Genomic DNA, 26,355 nt, shown 5'->3' on the forward strand with positions numbered 1-26,355 from the left:
TATTATGTTTCCAAAATAAGATTTCGAAAATATATTTTCTAAAATAAGAAACAACACAGACTCTGTTCTATTTTTGCAATTTACCTTTCAAAACACCAAATACAATTAAGTAATCAACAACAGTGCATATTTTTTTTCTTCATAAAAAAGGATTTTAATAGAGCAAATAACGATGTGGAAAACAAGACAAGAATTCTCAGATAACGCCCGCATCATCGGTGGGGCGTGCCAGTCGATGAATAGTGAACGATAGGTATGTATTTTGAACTAATTCTCATTTTAAGTAAAGTAAATTTTTTACATAAAGTAACGTCACACTTCAACCACTCGGATTCGAAAGACGTAACAGAAGATCCTTTTTTTCACGTAACCCATATGTCATCACTGTTGCTTTTTTAAATCTTAACTCGACCAACGAATCAGATAAAAACAGAACAAATATGAATATCTTTTTTTGGTAAAAAAAACACAAAAATTAAATTGTGGACCAAATATGAAATAAATCATTTAAGTCACAATAAAAGCTTCACCAAGACCATTAATTAAAAGCATTCGTAGTTGGTTGGTTGTTCGGTATTAATCGATTCGTTTTCAATATCAGAATTTAATCAAATTATATATATATATAATCATATTATATTGTAAAGCATTTGATAAAAACTCTTAAAGACAATTTTTTATGTATAAAACACTGTTTATTGATGTATATTACTTAAAATTCAAGATTACAAATTGATTGTGTGTAAGTACAACTTATTAAAACTTCATGTTTGAATTCGTATAACTAACTGCAGATGAATATCATCAAATACATGATAAACATCATTTTAAATATAAAAAATCTAAAATATAATTAAAATAATTATTGAGTTCTAACATAATATTTAATTATTATCTTAAAAAAATTATTTTATTATTCAAAAATAAAAATGTTTTATTTTTCTCAAAATCACATAAAATCGCATTATAACATTGATAGACCCAAAATATAAAATAAAACATTAAAATCAAGATATATTTCGTTACATTGCGCAAGTTACCTTATAGTATACATATATATATATAGAGAGAGAGAGTTGAGTTCACGTGAGAACAAGAGTTTTTCGTGAGACTTGTGAGACCAATTTATGTTCATTGATCAACTTTATAAGCTAATGATCTAATATTCTAAAGTTGCACGGTGACAATTTTATGATTATTAAGAAGTCTCGTGGCAATTTTATGATTATGAATGTTGAGATTGTATATCTAATTCAAGGGTTGAGAATTGGTCTTACGGTCTCACGAAAACCCCTCGATCTCACATGATCTCGCGTCTATATATATATATGAATACAATACATGATCATAAGAGTATCCACCGTGCAAGTTTCATGAGGTCTTAGGGGGACTATATTTTATTACTAAAATTTCAAAAAATTGGTAATTTAATTAATTGTTAAATTTAATATAAATATGATTTAATTAATTTGATTATGTATAACGTATTTTTAAAATCTCCAATTTCATATCTTAAATGTAATAGACTTGGATTCCGATGAAAAGCATAAGAATACCAAATGATCCAAAAACCCTTATTTTAAATAGGATATTTCTAATATAAAGATGACATCTGGATCAATTTCATAAGAATACTCACCTTAATTTTTAAAACCTTCATTTGGTATTTTAATGTTAGTGGCTTGTATGTAGAATATACTCGCCTTAATTGATCCACAAAACATTTGAATCCCTTTGTTTCAAATATATACTCAGATGATTTAGGACACTATGAGTAGGGGTGTAAATGATGCAAGTCGAGTTCGAGTATCTCGATAGCCATTTCTCAAGCTCGAACTCGACTCGAAAACTCGCGAGTAGTTAAAAATTAAACTCGACTCGAAATTGATTGCAATTTTTTAAGCTCGAACTCGAACTCTAATCAAGCTCACCCGTTGAAATTTATGAAAATTTAAGGTGTTTTATAAATTATAAAACTTAAAGGTGTTCTTTTAAATTTTAAAAAACTAAAGAAATGCACCTCAAACTTAATCATAAAAGACAAAGTTACAAACTTCATTTATATCTCTCTCTTTTTATAACAACTCTTCATCATTCTTTTATTATCTCTTCTAACGTGGGACAACTTCACCAATACTTCTATGATTTTTTTTGTCTTTTTTAATTATGCTTTTAATAAAAAAAAATTATTGATATAGCTTTTATAATTAAAAATGCACAATACCGTTCAACTATTTTAAAAGTATAAGACACTTTTATAACATTATATTATACATATTATATTATAAAACTGAATATATTTTCAAAACTAACTATATATAAAAAATCGAGTATCTCACGAGTTTCTCGAGTCGAGTATTGGGTAGTTCGACTCGACTCGTTAATATGTCGAGTCGAGTTCGAGTTTGAGCCGAGCCTATTCGAGTCGAGTGTTGACCGAGTCGATCTCGTATCATTTACACCCTTAACCATGAGGTCCATGTAACACAAAGGGTACCTTTAACCCAAAAGAAATCAAGAAAACCATCACAATTAGTTTGTTCATTCATAATATATAATATGTGATGTTGTACCGTCATTTCAATGTGATTGTGAAGCATTATTGATAATTACATTACAAATAGTTTACAGTTCTCTTATGGCAAGCAAATCATTCTAAGTTTATTATTTTTCTTAGATAATGATGCAAGCTTGATGGATGATGAAACCTTATCCTTTATGCCTTCAAGTCAACACACGGTTTCAAAAAGGAATCTACGTCTAAGAATTCTGAAGCCTACACCTGCTGAAGAAGCAGGTAATGTTTAATCTAAACCTTCACAGTAAGTTTGCAGTGAAGGTAGTGTTGTTATTTGATCTTTTTGTTTAATGAAATGCAAGTTGTCTAAATTTGTTCTCTTTTCTTCTAAACCACATGTATAAGTTGTCTAAATACAAGGTTTGGTTTGTAAAACAACATAGTCTCACGTGAATCCAACCTATGATCATTATGTGGATGTTTGAATATGTTTCTTAAGCAACTAGCAATGTGCCAAATATCACACATATAATTAGCTACAACTTAATATCGTACTAAATGAGTGGTAGACTTGTAAAAAGTAAGAAAATAAAAGGTTATAGTGTCACCAGAACCACCAGGTACCACGGCTATCGACGACCTTCACAGTGGTTGGTATCAACGGCATCCTACCAAACTCGGATACATTCAGCCCTTTTGTTGCTATGGCCTCCCAGACTGCTAATTACAGTGGATCCAATCTCGTAAATCTTGCCTACGTTACACCAAACAATATAGTTACCGTTGGTAAATATCGTTCTATTTAGAAACAACCAACATACTCGCAGAAATACAGAAATAAAAGGAAGGAAAAAAAGACCATGTGAAATTGGCATAGCGAACGAAAAGATTGGCAGAGGAGTATCATGAAACTATGCTAAGAGCATGTGATTATTAGTCACAGACTCTCACTAAACTACAAGTCAAATCAAATTATGGACGAAAGAAGCATCAAGTTGGTATAAATGAACTTTCACATAAGAAGAATCATATATTATACACGATTGGTATTTAGAGGGAGTGAATGGACGAGTGAGTGTGAGGTAGGTGGGTGAAAGAATTGAGCGGGATTTTAAGGTTTTAATTTGTGATAAGTAGATTAGTAACTCTTGTCTTGTCCCGGTCTTAATATAGATCCAAACGTGGGATAACAAGTTTTTGTCCTATTATATCCCATAAAGTGGGGTGGTAATCCCATGAAAGCCAATAGTTCAAATCCCCATTGCAGGTTCACAATTAAAAGAACACGGGATTGACTTTTTGTATCACCACGCTTGAATTTTTACTACGAACAAAAGATCATTCTTGTGAAGAAAAAAAGATACATTACACTATGCAAAAATATGCGATTTTGGAAGAAAAAAGGTCAAAGTACTATGGTCCTAACCCATTTCCAACTCTGCACATTCCTACAGCCTATCATGTTTTTCTTGATATTTTTTAAAGAATGATGATTAGTTCATAAAAAAATACAATCGTTAAGAAAAAGTCGATCACAGAATGAAATGCAAGTTGTTATAAGTTTTAATTACCTTTTGCCCATATAAGAGGGGCACCTGTGGCATTAGCAACCAGGAACGACATTGCGATATCCTCACAATTCCTGTTGGATTAATTGAAAATGGGTGAAGTGTTCAAAATTGCAAAAGGTGGGTATTAAATCACAAGAAACAATCTAAAAGTATACTTGTTCCTCTTCACATATTCCTTGAGCGATGCAGGCATTTCATTAGTGTACAAACGTAGATATTTTCTATGGAAAAAAGATGCCTTTGAGAGTATCATACTGTATGTACCCGTCCACCAAACAGGCCACCGTCCACCATATACATAGGAATCTTTGTTTTCTTTCTACAATAGGAAAATAGATGTAAGTCGCACTACTCAAACCACCCCGAAAAGTGACTTACCTGCCGGAGTCTATGGAACAACAAATTCTGGTGGCTCTCAATTTGTTCAGGTTCCTTCTAGCCAACATCAACCTCAGCCTCAGTATGTTGGGTATTCGCAGATCCACCACATGGTTTCAAAAAGGAATCTGCGTCCAAAGGATTCTGAAGCCTACACCTGCTTGTAATGTTTAATATAAATCTTCACAGTAAATATGCAGTGAAGGTAGTGTTGTTATTTGATCTTTTTGTTTAATGAATGCAAGTTGTCTAAATTTTTTTTCTTTTCTTCTAAACCACCTTTTGAAGTACAAAAAAGGAAATCAACACATCCAGCAAAGAATGAAAAGAAATTGAAGATCGCAAGGGTTGCAAATGAAGTTAAAGATGAGGTAATTCAGGTGTTGAGAACAAGGAGTTCTCCTCTTCATTTGTATTTGGCAATTCAAAAGTTTCAGACAGAGCATAGAAAGTTTGTTATAGCGATGAGGCTTAAGTCAATTCTTCACTTAAGCATAGAATATATTCCATCGAGATTGGGCTTCTTCGTTGTTGACAATTTTGATGATGAAAGGATGGTCTTAAATCTTACAGTTGGGGAGTTGGAAATTACAAAAGACAATGTCAAAAGATGCTTGGTTTTCCAACCGGTCAGATTCGTATCACCCAAAAGAGAACAAGTAGCAATGATGAAATTGTTAGATGTTGGAGAAACCAATTTCCTCAAACCAAAAAAGAAATTCATCCATCTCTAGTTGCAGAAAATATGAAGCAACAAATAGATGGAGGAGATATGTTCAAGTTGAACTTCTTCGTACTCATTGCTACCTGTTTGTGTGAGGCTATGAAGACATGTACGGCTAATCAAATTTTGTTGCACTGCATTGCACACAAAGAGGATATAGATAACATAGATTGGTGTGAGTTTGTTATCGATTGTTTGAAGAGAAGCAAAAAGAATTGGAACAGGACTGATCCAACATCATATTATTGTGGGCCATTGATGTTCTTAATGGTATGAGTTATTTTTATTTACATTTTATCTATTTTATATTAACTTGATAATGTTTTTTTATTTCTAGGTACTCTATGTGGATAGATTGTCATGCAAACATTTGCATGTTCAAAGAAGTTCTCCAACTATCAAGATTTGGACTATATAACTCCTAAAAAAGGAGTCTTTGGAAATGAAGTAGAAAGTTTTGGTCATGGTATCATTTGAAGAAGAGGAAAACCAGAATGAAGAAAACAAATATGAGTATGAAGAGGAGAGGAAGAAGGCACAAGAAAAGAGGTATATATTTCAATATTTTGCCAACATAAAATTACTGTCATTTCATTAAATTAATGAACATTCACAGGAAGCTTACTGCCATTTCGTTGGTGTATAATTCTCAGGTTATAATGGCTGGTGTGAGGAAATGCATGAGTAACATCAACAACACATTCAGTCACATGTATGAATTGAAGGAAGAAGATTTGACAAATTTTCCTAAAGATAATGATATGAAGCTTTAATCTATGAGTTAGAACTAATGTTCGTTAAGCTTTGTCCAACAAAAAAGGATAATGCACACACGCAGATCAATTTCCCTTCAGTTGAATCATTAGAAAAAGGACAAGAAGTCGTTATTGCTAAATTTCAACAGGGTTGTGAATTTCAAGTACACCCTAAAGATCAACCAGATTGCGATGCTCAAGTACATCCTAAAGTTCAACCATATTGCGAAGCTCACCAACATCCTAAAGCTCCATCAAATTGGTCTTACGTGTCTCATGAAAAGCCCTTGGTCACACGTGAACTCAACCCTCTCTCTCTCTCTCTATATATATGTATATATATGTATGTATGCATATATATATGTATATATGTATATATATGTATGTATGCATATATATATATATATGTATATATACGTATGTAGGGATGAGCATCACAATCTGGTTGAGCTTCATGATGTAGGTGAGCTTCGCAATATGGTTGAACTTGAGCTTCACAACCGGGTTGAAATTCAGCAACGACTTCTTGTCCTTTTTCTAATGATTCAACTGAAGGGAAATCGGTCTACGTGTGTGCATTATTCTTTTTTGTTGGACAAAGCTTAACGAACATCAGTTTCAACTCATAAATTAAAGCCTTCATATCATGATGTTTAGGAAAAGTTGTCAAACCTTCTTCCATTAATTCATACATATGACTGAATGTGTTGTTGATTTTACTCGTGCATTTCCTCACACCAGCCATTATAACCTAAGAATTATACACAAACGAAATGGCAGTAAGCTTCCTGTGAATGTTCATTAATTTAATGAAATGGCAGTAATTTTATGTTGGCAAAATATTGAAATATATACCTCTTTTCTTGTGCCTTCTTCCTCTTCCTCTTCATACTCATATTCATTTTCTTCATGCTGGTTTTCTCTTCTTCAAAGAAAACTTCCTGACTTCAATTCCAAAGACTCTTTTTTTAGAAGTTTTGTAGTCCAAATCTTAATAGTTGGAGAACTTCTTTGAACATGAAAATCTTTGCATAACAACCATCCATATAGAGTATCTAGGAAAAAAACACATTATCAAGTTAATATAACATAGATAAAACGTAAATAAAAACAACTCATACCGTTAAGAACATCAATGGCCTGCACTAATATGACGTTGGATCAATCCTGTTCCAATTCTTTTTGCTTCTCTTCAAACAATCGATAACAAACTCACATCAATCTATATTATCCATATCCTCTTTGTGTGCAATGCAGTGCAACAACCTTTAATTAACCATACATGCCTTTATAGCATCACACAAACAGGTAGCAATGAGTACGAAGTTCACTTGAACATATCTCCTCCATCTATTTGTTGCTTCATATGTTCTGCAACTAGAGATGGATGAATTTGTTTGTTGATTTGAGGAAAGTGGCTTCTCCAACATCTAACAATTTCATCATTGCTACTTGTTCTCTTTTGGGTGATACGAATCTGACTAGTTGGAAAACCAAGCATTTTTTGCACACTATTTTTGTAATTTCCAGCTCCCTAACTGGAAGCTTTAAGACCATCCTTTCATCATCAAAATTGTCAACAACGAGAAGCCCAATCTCGATGGAATATATTCTATGCTTAAGTGAAGAATTGACTTAAGCCGCATCGCTATAACAGACTTTCTCTACACTGTCTGAAACTTTTGAATTGCCAAATACAACTGAAGAGAACTCCTCTTTCTCAACACCTGAACTACCTCATGTTTAGCTTCATTTGTAAGGATGGTGATTTACCCCGACCCGGTGGGAAACCCGGCTCACCCGACCCGAACGGGGATTCCCCGCTAAAACGGGTCCCAGGGACGGGGATCCCCGGTAGACTCAAACCGAGGTCGGGGTCGTGGCCAGGGATCTCGGTAGACTCAAACTAACGGATATTCTTCATGGAGTTTGACCGGGGGTTGACCAGCGTTTGACCGAGGACGAGATGTTAATACCCGTACCCACCGAGGCCGGGGGATGTTACTACAAACCGGAGCCGGGGATTAGAAAACCCGCCCCATCCCCACCCGTTGCCATGCCTATTCATTTGCAACCCTTGCCATCTTCAATTTCTTTTCATTCTTTGCAGGATGTGTTGATTTCCTTTTTTGTACTTCAAAAGGTGGTTTAGAAGAAATAAGAATAAATTTAGACAACTTGCATTTTATTAAACAAAAAGATCAAATAACAACACTACCTTCACTGCAAATTTACTGTAAAGGTTTATATTAAATATTACCTCTTCAGCAGATGTAGGCTTCAGAATCCTTGGTCGCAGATTCCTTTTTGAAACCATGTGTTGACTTGAAGGCATAAAGAATATGGTTTCATCATCCATCTAGCTCACATCATTATCTAAGAAAAATAATAAACTTAGAATGCTTTGCTACCATAAGAGAATTGTAAAGTATTTGTAATGTAATTATCAATAATGCATCACACTGAAATGAAGGTACAACATCACATATTATCTACTAAGAATGAACAAACTAGTGTCTGAACAAACTAATTGACACGGTTTTCTGGATTTCATTTGGGTTAAAGGTACCCTTTGAGTTACATGGACCTCAAGGCGTCCTAAGTCATCTCAAGTATCTACTTCAAACAAAGGGATCCAAATGTTTTTTGGGTCAATTACATAGATCTCTTGTCGAACCAGAAGTTCACGGATGACTTTTTGATTTTGATTAAACTGTAATTACCTTAAGAATATAATTTCTTCGACAGTCAGATATGATAGAAAATACTCTATTAGGTGAAAAACAAGGATATTGACGATCCAGCTGATGTAAAATACATTGATCCTACATATATGATTCGTGCATCCCAAGCAAATGCATCAGATGGAATTATGTGCATGATACCGGGTCAAATGATGTAGGTTTATCATACATTTGGTTTTAATTTCTTGCAATTTGTTATGGCCATGGTCCTTGTGGTTTATCTGTTAAAAAATCCATTAACTCAAGTTAACTTAGAGGGTATTTTGGTCTTTTTGACTCCTTTTGTCTCCGACACCGCCCACCATCTCCACGCACAATCTCCTTCTGTGATAACCTGGATTTAAGACAGCATTGGTTGAGGTAACCCTTATGTGATTATTATGCGAATATGTGATAACATGCATGTTTATTTAAGTAAATGCATGGATCATGTGTGTGTGTGTGAATGAGTTACTGTGCATATGTGAGAAGTTAAAAATGTGTGTGCACATAGGATGATATGCATACATGAGGAAAGTATTAAAATATGTGGGTATGTACCTTCGTGGTTAAGAAAGGAGATTTAAATATAGTAATCTTCCACCGCCCAAAAGAGTTTTATAATAATAAAATACACACCGCCCTAGTTAAAAGATATATATAGAGAAGATAAGGATAATCTTATCTCACTTTTAAGAAATCTTTGAAAAAGAAGAAAAGTGTGTGTGTAAGGCGGTGAAGGTGTTCTTGAGAAAAATTTCTGCATAAAAGTGATTTGAGGAATCTGTGTTTACTAGAAGTTGTTGTGTGATTAAATCTTCAAATCTGTGCATATTAAGGTGAGTTTTTGATATTAAAATCCTTAAATGATGTTATTTGAAATACATGGTTTTGATGATTGATTTTGATGAAGAATGGTAAACTGTTTTAACAGTTGAAGTTGAGTTTTATAAGTCTGGGTTTTGGAAACTGTTCTTGGGAAATAAATAAGATTTTGCTTCTTTAAAACAGTTGAGGATGATATCCTATTTTAAGGATTAAAGGAGATTTTGAGTTTGGAAAATGATATTAAAAGAATTGTTGTTTCTTGAGTTTCAAAGTTTTGGAATAAAACTATTTTGAAACCATCATTGGTTAAAACTATAGAGTATGTTCCTTCAAGACGGTTGTGACTTCGGTCTGTCTTCGTTTGGAATTGATCTATAGATTTTGATGGTTAAAACTATAGAGGATGTTCCTTCAAGACGGTTGTGATTTCGGTCTGTCTTCGTTTGGAATTAATCTATAGATTTTGATGAGAAAATAAGAGTGGCATATCAAGGAGAGGCGTACCATGGAATAAGGGTGGCATATCAAGGAGAGGTGTACCTTCGGATATAAGGGTGGCATATCAAGGAGAGGTGTACCTTTGGATATAAGGGTGACATTTGTATGTGTGATTGTTATTATAGCTCTTGCTATTATGTCTCTTAAGATTGMAATAGTTTTGAGTTCTTACTTCTTTGTGATTTGAGGACTCAGGTATGTTGCTCTTATTAGAAATAATAGTAATGATGTTACTGAGAAATGAGAAAACTTGGCTTATGGCCAATGGAATCGGATAAACTATGCTTTTGACAAAGTGTTTGATTTATGAGGAACCAGAGGCTCTGGTTGTTCCTTGAAAGGAACAAGAGGGGCTCTGGTTGTTCCTCACATAGAACCAGAGGGGTTCTGGATAATGATTTGATTATGATACAAGTCTTTTACAAATATTTTACTTAAACCAGAGACTCTGTATCTATTATATAGAGGTTCTGTGTCAAGGATTGTGTTTTAAAAGAGTTCATAGGACTTCTTGCTTTTATTTTAAACTTAGAAAATTTCTTATAGAAAATGACTTTAACAAAGAAGGACAAACAAGTTGGGATCCGGTTGGTATTCACATTGAACCAGAGGGGCTCCGGTTGGTCATGGTGCTAGAGCCAGAGGCTCTGGTTAGAGGAACCAAAGGCTCTGGTCATACATAAGCTTTTTATTTCACTCTTATATACTTGGAAAACGTTTACAATCCATTCTTTATACTTGACTTGGTAATTATATGAAGGTTAATTTGAGAGGAGCTCTGGTTAGTACCAGAAGCTCTGGTTGGAGGAACCAGACGGGCTCTGTCCTACTATTTGATGAAAATCTTTCTAAGTCTGGTCTTTGCAAAGGATTTATGCTTCCATTATGTGGAAAGTTGATTTTAATAATGTTTTGGTGATCTTCACCCTGCAACTACATGGAAAAAAGGATCTCACTAGACCTTCAGGTCTAACCCTCATTTTGTCTTTCAAATATGTATTGCAGGAAGAGCTAAGTTCAATGATAGTAAAGGGAAAGGGAAAATATAACTTGTTTCCCTATGTGTATAACTGTTGAAGATCAGCCTATGGATGTGTTTTGAAGTTGAATGTTATATAGTACAAGAAAACGTATTTTGGAATTTTTGAGTTGTGTATATTGTATTATAGTTTCTTGTACTTTGGACCTTAGTGGGATAATACATGTATTTTCTTTGGATGAATTATATGTTATATGCAATGTGATATGTGGGGTGTTACACCTTCCCTCTACCATGACACCCTTGCCTTCTCAAGTGAAACCCCCACCCCCTTCCCATTACTTCACTTTCTTCGAGCTACTGGTTATTTCTTTGCTTCTAACATACCATGATCATTCAAGTTCACTGACACTCTGTGTGTGTATTTTCATGAGACCTATTTGCTTATTTGTTCCACTTGACACATTTTACTCTAACATAAATAGGATAAGGTAGGAACATGAGGCATAGATTCCTCAAAGCATGAATTTTCAAACATCTTACCTTTTCTTTTTCTCGATTATTTCTTCAAGTAACAAGTCTATCAAACTCGAATTTGATTTTAGAGAAGCATTCAATAGTTCAAAACCCTGCACAAATATAGTGATGAAAGAATTATTGCAAAATCAAACAATAAAATTAAAAATGACTAGAATGTTATGTCATACCTTCTCAATGCCAATGCTTACTTCATGATGCTCAATATCCTTTAGAGGAACTTTCAACTCATTCATAATGGCAATTACATAAACGGATGAAAATGGGGTTACAATGAGATCATCCGTCAACGTAAACTTCGTTGGTCCCTTTAGAAATGTTCCTAGTACCCTTGGATCTTTAAATCTCATAATGTACCTTCGATCATCAATATCATGTACGTCGGGTACCAGTACGACCAAGAAAAGAGCATCAATAGATAAACTGAGGCTCGTTCGAAACATCTTGCTGGAAAATCTGGTTTTCAGAAACATATTTCCGTACCAACCGAGGTTCCATAAGCATAGACCAGAGATGATCAACTCTTCCTAAACTCATACTAGAAATGCTTGCATCTATGTTCTCCAAACATTCAAGAGATGAATTACCATACATCAACTTCCGAATTAGAGTTCCCAAAGGGATTTATAAAAAACCAAAAAGAAATTCCCCAAATTTTTCTCTGCCTCTGCAAACAAAAACTTTGAGGTAGACTTTTGCAAAGTAAGTTTCATCGTCATTATCTTTAAATTTGTATCATATCCATTACTGGTTAAATGTGGAATTGAAGGTCCAAGTTTGGGATTAACGAAACCTCCAATAGTTATAGGATGGATGCTATAGAATATTAAGTAAGTCAACGGGTGCTTCAATAATAGTGCCGCTTTTACAAGTACAAGTATCTGAAAAACAAATATGATATATAGAAATATAAGAAAAATATTTAATGTGCATATAAAAAATATATTTATCAGAAAGTATATAAGAAACATGAAAATTAAATCAAACCCAATATATCCCACCGGAGGGGTGTGGTTTGGGAAGGGTGAGATGTAGGCATACCTAACCTCAATTCAAAGAGTAGAGTGGTTGTTTCCATAAATACTCCCAAGGCCACAGTTAGTGCATAGTGTGAAAAAAATAGGGGTACAGAATTACCTGTTCACAACCAATATCAGTGGTCCTCTCTTCTACATATCAGTAAATCCAAGATCACAGAGCAGTCCAAGGCTCAATCTAAAGTACTTGGCATCACACAAAGATCATCCATGACTATAAAAGTTGTCAGATTAGAAACAAACAAATCACCATCTTTCCGACGTCCTCCAATATGACCATATATGTCCACGTATTTGTTTTCCCGAGTCATCACTTTCCGACGGAAAGAACATCTAGCAACGCTTAAGTGCTAAAATATGAACCAGATGCTCGATAGCAATCCTCATTTTCACACATAAAGTACATTGTAGGCTCAGTGTCGTCTATGTTGAGTTTAAGCATTCTACAGCTATCATGTAGTGAGGTTCTGGGATTAAGCATCATGAATTTGCTTTCTTCAGCAGAGAAGTAACCCACAGGAAGTTTCACTAGACTACAGTACAAGTTTTGTAGGCTCTCAAGCAGATTTAATCTTTGATCAGAAGATTTCTCCAAAATTCTGACAATTGTACCAATGGGCAATGCCATAATGCTGAAAAGAGTGTTAACAAGTTTGCCATCAGCTTCCGCAAATATCACTTTATTTTTCCCTTTGTGCACCATTAGTTTTAGCGAGATTTTGTCTTGGTTCGTGGCAGTAGCAGCCATGATTGTTGAACATTAAACAAAAGACATAACTTATCAGTGTGGTGTTCTTCAAATGCCTCAATTCCTGAGATTTAACAGCACTATTTAAGCTAATTATGCAAAAATGAAGAGGCATTCCACAACCAGATTTATTAGATCACAAGAAGTAAATTAATTCTTAATCATCTGTTGAAACTGGCGAGTGGCGAGTACAATCAAGTTTGTAGCAAGAACACATTAAGCCCATTTTCTTGTATATCACGGATCATAAGAACAATCTATGGCAAGAAGAAAGCTACGTCAATGAAAATACAAATTTATCGTTATCATGGTATAATAACAACAAAACAAATGGGTCTACTTTATAAAATCAGTAAGAACGAAGAACCAGTAAGCATATTAGCATTCGGGCATTTAGCAATCAAAATCAACAAGTAGCAACCTTTTTCTCAAGACACATTATTCTCTAGAGCATTTTTCATTATAACCTTAGGAACATAGTAATAAACCCTAAACTTCAAGTATACTCTGTTAGGGTTTGAGAAAATACCTCAGAAAAATCGAGTGTCAGACAGATAAAATCGAGGTTGGAGCTGAAAAATCAATGTTGGATGATCTGTAAAATCGAAACTAGGGTTTCCTTTCCATAACCGTAAGTCGTTTCCGGGAGAGGGAAAGAGAGCAGGTGACTGGTGAGTAGGGGTGAACGCGGGTTGGGTCGGCGGTTTACAACAATTTTACAACCTAATTACGGCGGATTGGAAAATCTCAACTCAACCCAATCCAACCCAACTCAACCCATTCAAAAATATAACCCAATCCAACCCAACCCTTATGGGTTGAGATGGGTTGGATTGGGTTGGGTTGGTGGGTTAATAGTTACATAATTTGACGAATGAAATAATTCATAAATCTTAAGTTTATTATAGATCATACTATAAAGCGTCCTATCTAAAAATATTGCAATAGGTTTATAGGAGGTTTTTTGACGTTTCAACAAGTGTTTTAGAATGATCTTTAAATAAAATGTCGTATTAGTCATTTTATAGAAACATTTTCAGAAGTGTCCCGTAAACTCATCTATTTATAGGACACCTATGCTCATATGACATTTTTTTCAAGTCGTGTTGTATAAAATAACTAATACGACACTTTATTTTAAAAGCATCGTAGAATTTGTTAAGACGTTCAAAACCATCGTATATACATATTGAAACTCTTTTAGATAAAACATTTTTCTGATGTAACTCTTTAAAAGCGTCATAGATTGATGGATTCGTCCATCAAATATCTATCAATATCATTCATATTTTCCAATATATCAATTTGTTGTTGCTGCAAAAAAAAAATTCAATAATTTTCCTTATTAAGTAGATTATTTGTCATCATTCTTTGATCGTGAATCTCTTTTGGTAACCTATACGTTTAGTTAAAATGAAACAAAATATAATATCAATAAAAATTATATAAAATTTATACATTATTATTAATATATATATATATATATATATATAATTTTATAAAAATTATATATTAGCGGCGGGTTGACGGGTTGGGCGGGTTGAGCTAGGCTCAACCCAATTTCAACCCTCCTAATTGGCGGGTTAGCGATTTGGCGGGTGGGCGGTTTGGCGGGTAGACGAGTTGGGTTTAATTGGGTTGTTAGCGGGGTTGGGTTGGGCGGGTTTCACGGGTTGACGGTTTTTTGTTCACCCCTACTGGTGAGGATACTAACCGGTGCCGGTGAGGGATCAGGTGGAAGACAGGAGCGTATTCCAATTTCTTTTCAGGGGTGTTTGGGATTGCTAGCCACCGGTAATAAATATTGGGGGTTGATATCCCAACCCCTTATATCACTTTTCACCCCCTCCTCCTCACATCAACCCTCACTCTCCTTCTCACAACTTTCCCACACTCTCACGCTCACATACTCACCCCTCTAGACAATCTCATCTCGCTCACATGCATTCATAAAAGAGGGTGGGGTTAAAAAAACCCTAAATATTTTGAGTTTTTAAATAAATATTTATTTCGATGTGGTAATAAATAGTTTTTGAAAAAGTTAAACCCTTCTGACTTATAATACATTGATAAGTGTTTTTATAAAAAAACATAAGTTGTTTCAAATAAGCAATCCCAAACACCTCCTTAATTCAAATTTTAAACCTAACTTAAAAATCTTGGTGAAGCGAGAGTGTCGAGGGAATATACAATTGGTAAGCATCAAAAATGTTACTAGCAAGTGGGATGACTAACGGGCCGTGGTTGCTTACCGGTAAAATTTAACACAGTTATTTATTTATTGGGTAAGATTTTAATCCACCAAAACGACATCGTATGCAATAATTTATTCGGTAAACGTTTATCGTGATAAGAGTCGTCGCCCTCACTTACCGGGTAAGACTTTTGGTCCTCACTCTTACCGGGTAAGATTCTTGGTCATTACCATATTCATCCGGTGAGGTAATGTTACTTGGTAGGCCTTACCCGGGCAAGTGGTAAACGGCCCATGAGTAGTGATGTTTGCGGTGCGTTTTCATCGTAAATCGCATCTTATATGTGGTGTGGATATTTTTCTAAATCGTAAATTGTTGACTCTTGTTTCCGGTGAGAGTTTTTGGTGTTCACTCTTGTTTCACCATTTCCATGAGCACAAGATGATTCATTGGTATTGGTTTTTTTTATGTGTGATATAGAGGGTTAAAATGGTAATTTGTTGTCATTAAATTATTTATTCAGAACAGTTATCAAACAACCGTATTGCATTTTGCATTATATCATACATAGTCCCTTAAGAATTCTGATCAATTAACCATTCTGCATCAAATAATTCAGCAACTGCCAAACAACCTCTTATTCTGTCTATGAAAAAAAAAACTTTATCAGTTTATACAGACATATTAATCCACACAAACAACTTAAAACTAACCATACATCCCCTTAATCTAAGCTAATTAACCTTTATGTACAACAAAACCCACCTCCTACATCATATTTAATTTCATTGAATTTTTTACCGTTCCATCTTCGTGCAATCAAATAACAATTACATCTCCAACGATGATTAAACAAAAATTAACTAACAATCAAATAAAAAAATCAAATGCGAACGATTAAACTAGATGCAAAAATGCAATTATACTTGCATAAATTATATATAAAAAACGAAATAAAACCAACTTTGATTGCTGAAAATAGCAAATTCCACTAACGTAAAAACAATTTTCCAAGGCTCAAATCTAAAGTATTTTGTTATCGAATAAAAACGACAAAAACAGACATTTTACTTATCAGTCTAGATTAAGCACCGATTACAATAATTGTTTGATGAAAATCACTACAATAAAGTTAGATGCCGTTTATTAAACACTTACCGAGTAAAGCGTTTACGGGCAAAAGTCACCCGTTAATTACCTTATTTGTTAACATTATTTGCCATCATGGGCGGAGCTAGGAATTTAGAATACGAAAGGTGGGTCTGTGTTTATTCGAGGTCTTGCATTTCCATAAGATGATATAATCGTTTTGTATCTTATAAGCATCTTTTTTTTGGCATGAAATAGTATTGATTCTTCTTCTTTGTGCTCATGATTCAAACTTGATCATAAATAATTAAGAACTTCTTTGAAAATACAAACAAATTATGATATCTCAAGATCAACAAATTGCATTTGATTAAACCAAGACTTTGTGGCTCCTTTCTATAATATTGTCAGTTAAAATCTTTCAAAGACTGTTGTGGACATTTTTTTCTGGTCGTCTCCCCAGCGCTCCATGGTGATCTGTCAAGGCAAGTGCAACATGACCCAAAAAACCTAGGGTAACCCAAAAAATCGAACATTTGATTTTTTTTAACATAAACAAAACATGTCCGACAAATAACAATATAAAATATTAAACTGAACTAGTTAATTAGGATTTTTGGTTGAAGACCCAATAATTTAGGCCAAATTTGAACCAAAAGATTAGGAGGGGTTAGCGGGCTAAATTATCTATCTATTTATCTATATCTATATGTATATATAGAATCTCTCCCATTTTTTTCTTAGTTTTTTGATTTTTTTTAAATGTTAAATATGTTAAAGACTTTTTCACCCATGTATGAAAATTGTATAGTTTATTATTAACTCGGGTTTTTGTTTTGTAATTTTGTATACCCAAGCTTAACCTCCAACTCTTGATTTGCTCTTCCATTTACTTCTATTTGTTTCTTAATGAAATTTATTTTTCAAGGTTTCAATAATAAACAAAATGGAATCCTATAAATTCTTTTGGTGAGGGATGAAGAAGGTGAGAGTTGAAGAAGACTTGAAAGATTTTAAAAGATATGTAGAGTGATTGATGATTACGTTAAATTTCGACTAATTCAAGATTTTTTCAATTGACAGAAATTCTTTGGTGATGGATGAAAAATGAGAGTTGAAGAAAACTTAAAATATTTGAACTTTCTCTCACTAGATTTTTCTTTCTTACACTAAATTTGTCTTGCAAATTAAGAGATTAATCTAAGCTATATATTTTTATTTATCGTCAAATTACTTGGTTTTATATCAACTTCTTATACTTATTTATTGATTTTTCTGAAGAAAGTAGACAATTAAAAAACAAAGAATGTAATATCTAGACACAATGTGAAAAGATCGTTAAACATACATGTTGAAGAATATGAAAACCCATCACGGAGAGTCAGGCTAGTTTTTCGATAGGGAAAGAGACAGGGGAGTCGGCTGTAATGGAGACAATTCGGATGGACGATATGGATTTCTTCKAGATGGTTAACCACTTTTTTAACCGTGAGAGGGGGGTCATTCAGAACCCGCTGGCTCCAGAACGGGGGGCGGCTCCAGAGGCGCTGCCGCGGGCGCCAGCACCGACTGAAGTTGCCCACCCCGCTCCCGATCAAAAAGAGCGTGCGGGACTTCGAAGGGGCATTCAAACTTGAATTCGTGAGCAAGTCATTTTATATACTTCTCCAATCTTAATAAAATCTTGATTTTGTTTGTTTTGTAAATCAATGATTTATTACCACCTTAATTCTCATTTGTATGCATTTTTCGCATGAATTATCCAAAAATGCGAAAAGAATAATTGGGTATTTATACAAATACTCTAATATGTGGTTACTCGGAAAATGGGTAATAAAATCTCCGGTTTTAGTTTTCATTCTTTATTTATTATCATTCATGTGGTTACTCTTTCAAATATGTCAAAAGGTTGTGATAACCAGATCTTGGTTATCACCTGAGGTAATGAATATATGATTATTTGTTATATGTGATTACGTGTCAGCATGATAAATTGATACATTTGATTATATTAATATGTGAGAATGTGCATAATGTAGATACATGAATAAGATTGTGTGTATGTGGGAGCGCATATGCATGACTATGGATGCATGGGTTGTGTGTATGTGTGTGTATAGCCGACCTTCCCTTTTAGGAAAGGGGTATAAAAGGAGGGTAAGACCTCCATTTACTTCTCTTGCCATTTTTGAAATAAGTTTTGAGCGATTTAAAGAGAGTCTGTATTGACCGGATTTCCTTATTTGGAATTACAAGAAGATTGATTTCAAAAAGGTGAGTGATTCTTATTGCTTTTAAACTCTTCATAGTTGTATAATTGATTGTAGAACTTTACTTTTGATTTAAAAATTATCCGCTGGAGTGTTGTCCAGATTAGCCATAAACCGGACAAGAGTTGAGCGGTTTAGCCATAAACCGGACAAGGGTGGGGCGATTTAAGCCCTAAACCAGAAAAGGCATAAGCGATTTATAAATAAACCGCTTGATGAGTGTTGTCCGGATTAGACTTAAACCGATCAAGAGTCAAGCGGTTTAGTCTTAAACCGGGCAAGTGTTGAGCGATTTATGATCATTGAGTTTATATCAAGTATTTTGAATGGATAAGTAGGAATACGACTATGAGGTAACCGGTTTGTTTAAATCGGACAAGGCTTTGAGAGAGTTGTCCGGATTAGTAAATCGGACAAGGATCTTGTATTGACCGGATTAGTAAATCGGCCAAGGCTTGACCGGAGATGAAGTCCGGCCAAGTCTGTATTGACTGGATTTGTGCCTTAACTTATGTACTATTTATACAATTGTCATTTTTATTATTTTTGTATAAAGAATGATTTCGAACTGATGATATTCCGTTAGAACATTTATGACTACGGTCTGTCCTAATTGGAATTGTTTTATGAAAAATGTTTTGACGAGGAAATAAGGGGGGCATATCAAGGAAAGGTGTACCATGGGATAAGGGTGGCAATATCAATGAGAGGTATACCTTTGGTTATAAGGGTGGCATTTGTATGTGTGTTATACTCTTACTTTTAAGATTACCATGATCTGGAATCTTTATTTCTTTGTGATTTAAAAGTTTAAGATCGGGGTTTTTATTGTAAATCATAGTCTGGATGTTATTGAGAAGGAAATAACATGTTTGGTCTGAAACTTTAATTAATAAACCTTGTTTAATTGAAAATGTTTAAAAGTGGCATTATATGAAACCTGTTTGGTTCAAACCTATAAAGGTTTGGAGTATGTTATATGAATAGTTGAATGCTTGTCTTGAAAAGTGGAAATGTACTGGTAATATGTCCTTATTTGTTCATATATTTGTTATATATATGAAAGGTTATTTTGTACAAAGTTTTGGTGATTTTCACCCTGCAATAACATAAATAGGGTAACTCACTAGATCTTTCAGTCTAACCCTCGTTTTGTGTTTTTAAATATGTATTGCAGGAAGTGTTGAAGGTAAGGGGAAAGAAAAAATGTGATAATTTCCCTACATGTTTGCCTTCATGAGAATTGGATGACGATATGTATAGTTTTGATAATTTCCCTAGTACAAGAATTTGTATTTTGAATTTTTGGACCATGTATTTCATACTGGTAGATTCTTGTATTAAGGGACCTGAATGATGTATAAACATGTATTTTCTGTATGAATTCTTGTGCTACGATCAAAGTCATCATGGTTTGCTGATATAGCAAATTATTTGGCTTGTGGCATAAAACCTTCTGATTATACTGGCCATATGTTTAAAAAGTTCCTCCATGATGATCCTTACTTGTTTAAAATAAGTGCAGACCAAATTTCGAGGAGGTACATCCCAGAAAACTGAAGTGGCAACAATTCTGCTGCATTGCCACCAAGCAGCATATAGAGGACAAAGAACAGTAGCTAAAGTTTTGCAATCTGGTTTTTATTGGCCAACTCTCTTCAAGGATGCCCACAATTTTGCACAAAGATGCAATGAGTGTCAAAGAAGTGGATCCATTTCCAAAAGGAATGAAATGCCACTAAATGGGATCTTAGAAGTAGAACAGTTTGATGTTTGGGGAATAGACTTCATTGGACCATTTCCCCCATCAAATAATTGTCAATACAATCTAGTTGTTGTTGATTATGTGTCAAAATGGGTAGAGGTTATGGCTTGTGTTGCTAATGATGCTAAGACTGTGGTTAAATTTCTTCAGAAGCAGATTTTTACAAGGTTTGGTACCCCAACGACACTAATCAGATATCAAACGTCAACATTAAACACGTAACAAAGACATGATCGAAAATACAAACCCATGAATTGAAAATTGTTATCAAATAAATACAGTTTGAAACAAAAAACGAATAACAAAGTTCTAACACATATACGTTCATACAACACAAAACCGAAAACTTAGTTAAGTTATTATGCATACACGTAACAAAGACATGATCAAAAATACAAACCAAATAGTTGAGAATGTTTATCAAATAAATACAGTTTGAAACATAAACGACTAACAAAGTACATGCGTCCATAATTTTAAACTAAAACAAGCCAAAATTCATTACACAAAATGCACAATCATCTATATCAAAAAAAAATAAGAGCACAAGACAACCATAAGCAAATGATTTATCAAACAAGCACGAAAGCAAAAATCAACAATTATGTAAAAGGATGCACATCGGCTAAACCACAATACATCAAAGGTCAAAAGAACGGAGATGGTATGCATATAAACAAAATCCGAGTACTACAAAGTTCAAATCTAACACATATTTGTACAAACAACACAAAATCGAAAACTTAGAAAATATTATGCATACACAAGATATGTCATTCAAACGTCAACATTAAACACGTAACAAAGATATGATCAAAAATACAAACACATCAATTGAAAATGTTTATCAAATAATTACAGTTTGAAACAAAAACGACCAACAAAGTTCTATCACATATATGTCCATACAACACAAAATGGAAAACTTAGTAAAAGTTATGCATACACTAGATACTGTCATTAAAATGTCAACATTAAACACGTAACAAAGACATGCTCGAAAATACAAACCCATTAATTGATGATTGTTATCTAATAAATACAGTTTGAAACAAAAAAGGAATAACAAAGTTTTAACACATATACGTCCATACAACACAAAATCGAAAACTTAGTAAAAGAGTATTGTCATTCAAACGTCAACATTAAACACGAAACAAAGACATGATCAAAAATACAAATCCAATAGTTGAGAATGTTTATCAAATAAATACAGTTTGAAACAGAAACGACTAACAAAGTACATACGTCCATACAACACAAAATCGAAAACTTAGTAAAAGTGATGCATACACAAGGTACTATATCATTCAATGTCAACATTATACACTTAACAACGACATGATCAAAAATACAAACTCATTTAGTGAAAATTGTTATCAAATAAATATCGTTTGAAACAATAACGACCAACATTCCACAACATACTTGAGAGGCCGAATAACATAGAAGCATGTGGAGCACAATCAATAGGAAATCTTAAACTAAAAAAAGCCCATTCACCATAAAAGAAAGCAATGTACAAGTACCAAAAACAGAATAAGGCAATCACTAGTAGTTGATTGATGAAACAAGCAGAAAGAGATTAGTACTCGAAGCCAAAATCAACATAAACAAAAGTTAAGAACCATAATGAGAAGTTCAAAACCAAATAATAACATAGAAGTTGGACGTAATCATAGAATGTCATATGCAATGTAAGCATCAACACTTGTACGCATCGTTAATCAAGAAAAATTAATTGTGCATGGAGTAAGTTATAGGAACTTATCTGATATGCCAACCTTCTTCTCGTTGTTGAAATTGTTACATCGATGTTCTAAAAACCAAGCAAGATATCAATCTGCAAAGAATTGAATCCTATTTGCGGTATGCTCTTCCATTCAGATATATCTTTCATTGCTCCAATTGATGGGTCTGGTTAAAACATACCATCCAAGATACATAAACTAGAATAGGAAAATAATTTATGTCATGGTAATTGCTCAAAAAGATGGTTAGATTGATTATAAAATTTAAAAGTATCACGACAAAAGAAAAAATAAAATAACAAAAATCTAACCTCGTTTTTAAACAAGATAATGGACCTTGTCCTCCATGCCTTTTCCAATGCTCATAGCCGTCCCACTTCACACGTCATTTCTAGAACGCTAAAATGAAATCGTCACAACAAAAATAAACCACGACATCTTCATAAACAAAAAATGGGCAACAACCACAATAGAATTGGCACTTGATTGATGACATGAAGACGAAAACTTCGATATTCAAATCAAAATCAACAAAAAGGGAGAAGATAAGCGGAAATTAAGAACCATAATGAGAAGGTCAAAATCAAAATACTAACATAGAAGTTGAACACAATCAAAGTAGATAGATAAAATTATGCAAAATTAACGAGTAAAACCAACATGAAATATGCTCTGAATGCAAACAAGCCACATTTTACATATATACAGGTAAGTCAAGATACACAAGAATGGAAGAGGTTATATATGCAAAGGATCTTGTTATTACAAAGTCTATATAAAGAGCGTAATAGAGACAAAAAGGCAAACCTATAATTGATAATCAAATAAGTACGTTCTGAAACAACGATTACCAACGTTCAACAAAATACCATAAAATCATAGAATCATTGTCATCGAGATCAACCAGAATTTTAAACTAAAACAAGCCCAAATTCATTACACAAAATGCACAACCATCTATATCAAAACAATAAGAGAATAAGACAACCATAAGCAAATGACTTATCAAACAAGCACGAAAGCAAAAATCAACAATTATGTAAAAGGATGCACATCGACAAAACCACAATACATCAAAGGTCAAGATAAACAAGAACGAAGATGGTATGCATATAAACAAAATCTAAGTACTAAGAAGTTTAAATCTAACACATATTCGCACATACAACACAAAATCGGAAACTTAGAAAATGTTATGTATACACAAGATACTTTCATTCAAACGTCAACATTAAACACGTAACAAATATAAGATCAAATATACAAACACATCAATTGAAAATGTTTATCATATAATTACAGTTCGAAACAAAAAAGACCAACTAAGTTCTAACACGTATAAAATGGAAAACTTGGTAAAACTAATATATGCATACACTAGATACTGTGATTCAAACGTCAACATTAAACACGTAACATAGACATGATCGAAAATTCAAACCCATTAATTGAAAATTGTTATCAAATAGATACAGTTTGAAACAAAAAACGAATAACAAAGTTCTAACACGTATATATTCATACAACACAAAATCGAAAACTTAGTTAAGTAATGCATACACAAGAAACTGTCATTCAAACGTCAACATTAAACACGTAACAAAGACAAAATCAAAAATACAAACCAAATAGTTGAGAATGTTTATCAAATAAATACAGTTTGAAACAGAAACGACTAACAAAGTCCACATACAACACAAAATCGAAAACTTAGTAAAAGTGATGCATACACAAGGTACTATTCATTCAATGTCAACATTATACACTTAACAACGACATGATCAAAAATACAAACTCATTTATTGAAAATGGTTATCAAATAAATACAGTTTCAAACAAAAATGACCAACGTTCCACAAAGTACTTGATAGGCCGAATAACAGAGAAGCTTGTGGATCACAATCAATAGGAAATCATAAACTAAAACAAGCCCATTCATCACAAAAAAGCACAATATAAAGAAAGCAATTTACAAATAAAATAGCACAAACAGAATAAGACAATCATTAACAGTTGATTGATGAAACAAGCAGAAAGAGATTGGTATTCCTAGTCAAAATCAACATAAACAAAGACGAGATACAAAAATTAAGAAACCATAATGAGAAGTTCAAAACCAAATACTAACATTGAAGTTGGACATAGTCATAGAATGGCATATGCAATGTAATCATCAACAATTGTACGCATCGTTAATCCAGAAAAATGATTGTGCATGGAGTAAGTTATAGGAACTTATCTGATATGTCAGCCTTCTTCCTGTTGTTGAAACTGTTACATCGATGTTCTAAAAACCAAGCAAGATATCAATCTGCAAAGAATTGAATCCTATTCGCGGCATACTCTTCCATTCAGATATATCATTCATTGTTCCAATTGTTGGGTCTGGTTACACATACCCTTCAAGATACACAAACTAGAATAGAAAATTAATTTACTCATAAAGATGGTTAGATTGATTACAAAATTTTAAAAGTACCACGACAAAAGAAAAAATAAAATAACAGGAAATCTAACCTCGTTTTTAAACAAGATAACGGACCTCGTCCTCCATGCCTTTCCGATGCTCATAGCCGCCCCCACTTGTTGATCCAATTATTACATTGTATCCAGAACTTCACACGTCATTTCTAAAACGCTAAAATGAAATCGTCACAGAAAAAATAAACCAGGCCATCTTAATAAACAAAAAATGAGCAAACAAACACAATAGAATTGGCACTTGATTGATGACATGAAGACGAAAACTTCGGTATTAAAATCAAAATCAACAAAAAGAGAGAAGATAAGTGGAAATTAAGAACCATAATGAGAAGGTCAAAATCAAAATAATAACATAGAAGTTGAACACAATCAAAGTAGATAAAATTATGCAAAATTAACGAGTAAAACCAACAAGAAATATGCTCTGAATGCAAACAAGCCACACTTTACATATACACGTAAGTCAAGATACACAAGAATGTAAGAGGTTATATATATACAAAGTCAATATAAAGGTTAAAAAAACAAACCTATAGATGACAATCAAATAAGTATGTTATGAATCAACATTTACCAACGTTCAACAAAGTACCATAAAATCATAGAATCATTGTGATCAAGATCAACCAGAATTTTGAACTAAAACAAGCCCAAATTCATTACACTGCCATCTATATCAAAACAATAAGAGAATAAGACAACCATAAACCACAATTATGTAAAAGAATGCACTTCGGCAAAACCACAATACATCAAAGGCCAAGATAAACAAGAACGAAGATGGTATGCATATAAACAAAATCCAAGTACTAAGAAGTTTAAATCTAACACATATTCGTATATACAACACAAAATCGGAAACTTAGAAGATGTTATGCATACACAAGATACTTTCATTCAAACGTCAGCATTAAACACGTAACAAAGATATGACAAAAAATAGAAACACATCAATTGAAAATGTTTACCAAATAATTACAGTTCGAAACAAAAACGACCAACAAAGTTCTAACATATGTATATACATCCATACAACACAAAATGGAAAACTTAGTAAAACTTATGCATACCCCAGATATTGTCATTCAAACGTCAACATTAAACACGCAATTGAAAATGTTTATCAAATAAATACAATTTGAAACAAAAAACGAGTAACAAAGTTCTAACACATATACGTCCATACAACACAAAATCGGAAACTTAGAAAATGTTATGCATACACAAGATATTATCATTCAAACGTCAACATTAAACACGTAACAAAGATATGATCGAAAATACAAACACGTAATTGAATATTGTTATCAAATAAATATAGTTTGAAACAAAAAACGAGTAACAAAGTTCTAACACATATACGTCCATACAACAAAAATCGGAAACTTAGAAAATGTTATGCATACACATATGTACGGTCATTCAAACGTCAACGTTAAACACATAACACAGATATGATCAAAAATACAAACACGTAATTGAAAATTGTTATCAAATAAATACAG

At 33.3% G+C, this 26,355-nt stretch overlaps 1 protein-coding gene and 1 long non-coding RNA gene across 3 annotated transcripts; both read right to left on the minus strand.

Annotated features, from left to right (window-relative positions):
* Positions 1-2,999: 2,999 nt before the first annotated feature.
* LOC112501222 (glycosyltransferase family 64 protein C4-like) lies at positions 3,000-4,379 on the minus strand. The gene is made up of 3 exons (XM_025104924.1): positions 4,245-4,379; positions 4,090-4,160; positions 3,000-3,272 (listed from the first exon to the last, which is right to left on the minus strand). The coding sequence occupies exons 1-3, from the start codon at positions 4,340-4,342 to the stop codon at positions 3,187-3,189; spliced, it is 255 nt and encodes an 84-aa protein (XP_024960692.1). The 5' UTR covers positions 4,343-4,379; the 3' UTR covers positions 3,000-3,186.
* Positions 4,380-8,021: 3,642 nt separating this feature from the next.
* Positions 8,022-11,885, minus strand: LOC112500972. Of its 2 annotated transcripts, none has more exons than XR_003067403.1 (3): positions 11,682-11,885; positions 11,518-11,603; positions 8,022-8,322 (listed from the first exon to the last, which is right to left on the minus strand). It is a non-coding gene; the product is annotated as an uncharacterized LOC112500972 (long non-coding RNA). The 2 variants fall into 2 exon arrangements; XR_003067402.1 differs by lacking the exon at positions 8,022-8,322 and adding an exon at positions 8,349-9,024.
* Between the last annotated feature and the right edge of the window lie 14,470 nt (positions 11,886-26,355).

Source organism: Cynara cardunculus, assembly GCF_001531365.2.
Source record: "Cynara cardunculus var. scolymus isolate 2C chromosome LG 17, CcrdV1, whole genome shotgun sequence".
Lineage (NCBI taxonomy): Eukaryota > Viridiplantae > Streptophyta > Magnoliopsida > Asterales > Asteraceae > Cynara > Cynara cardunculus.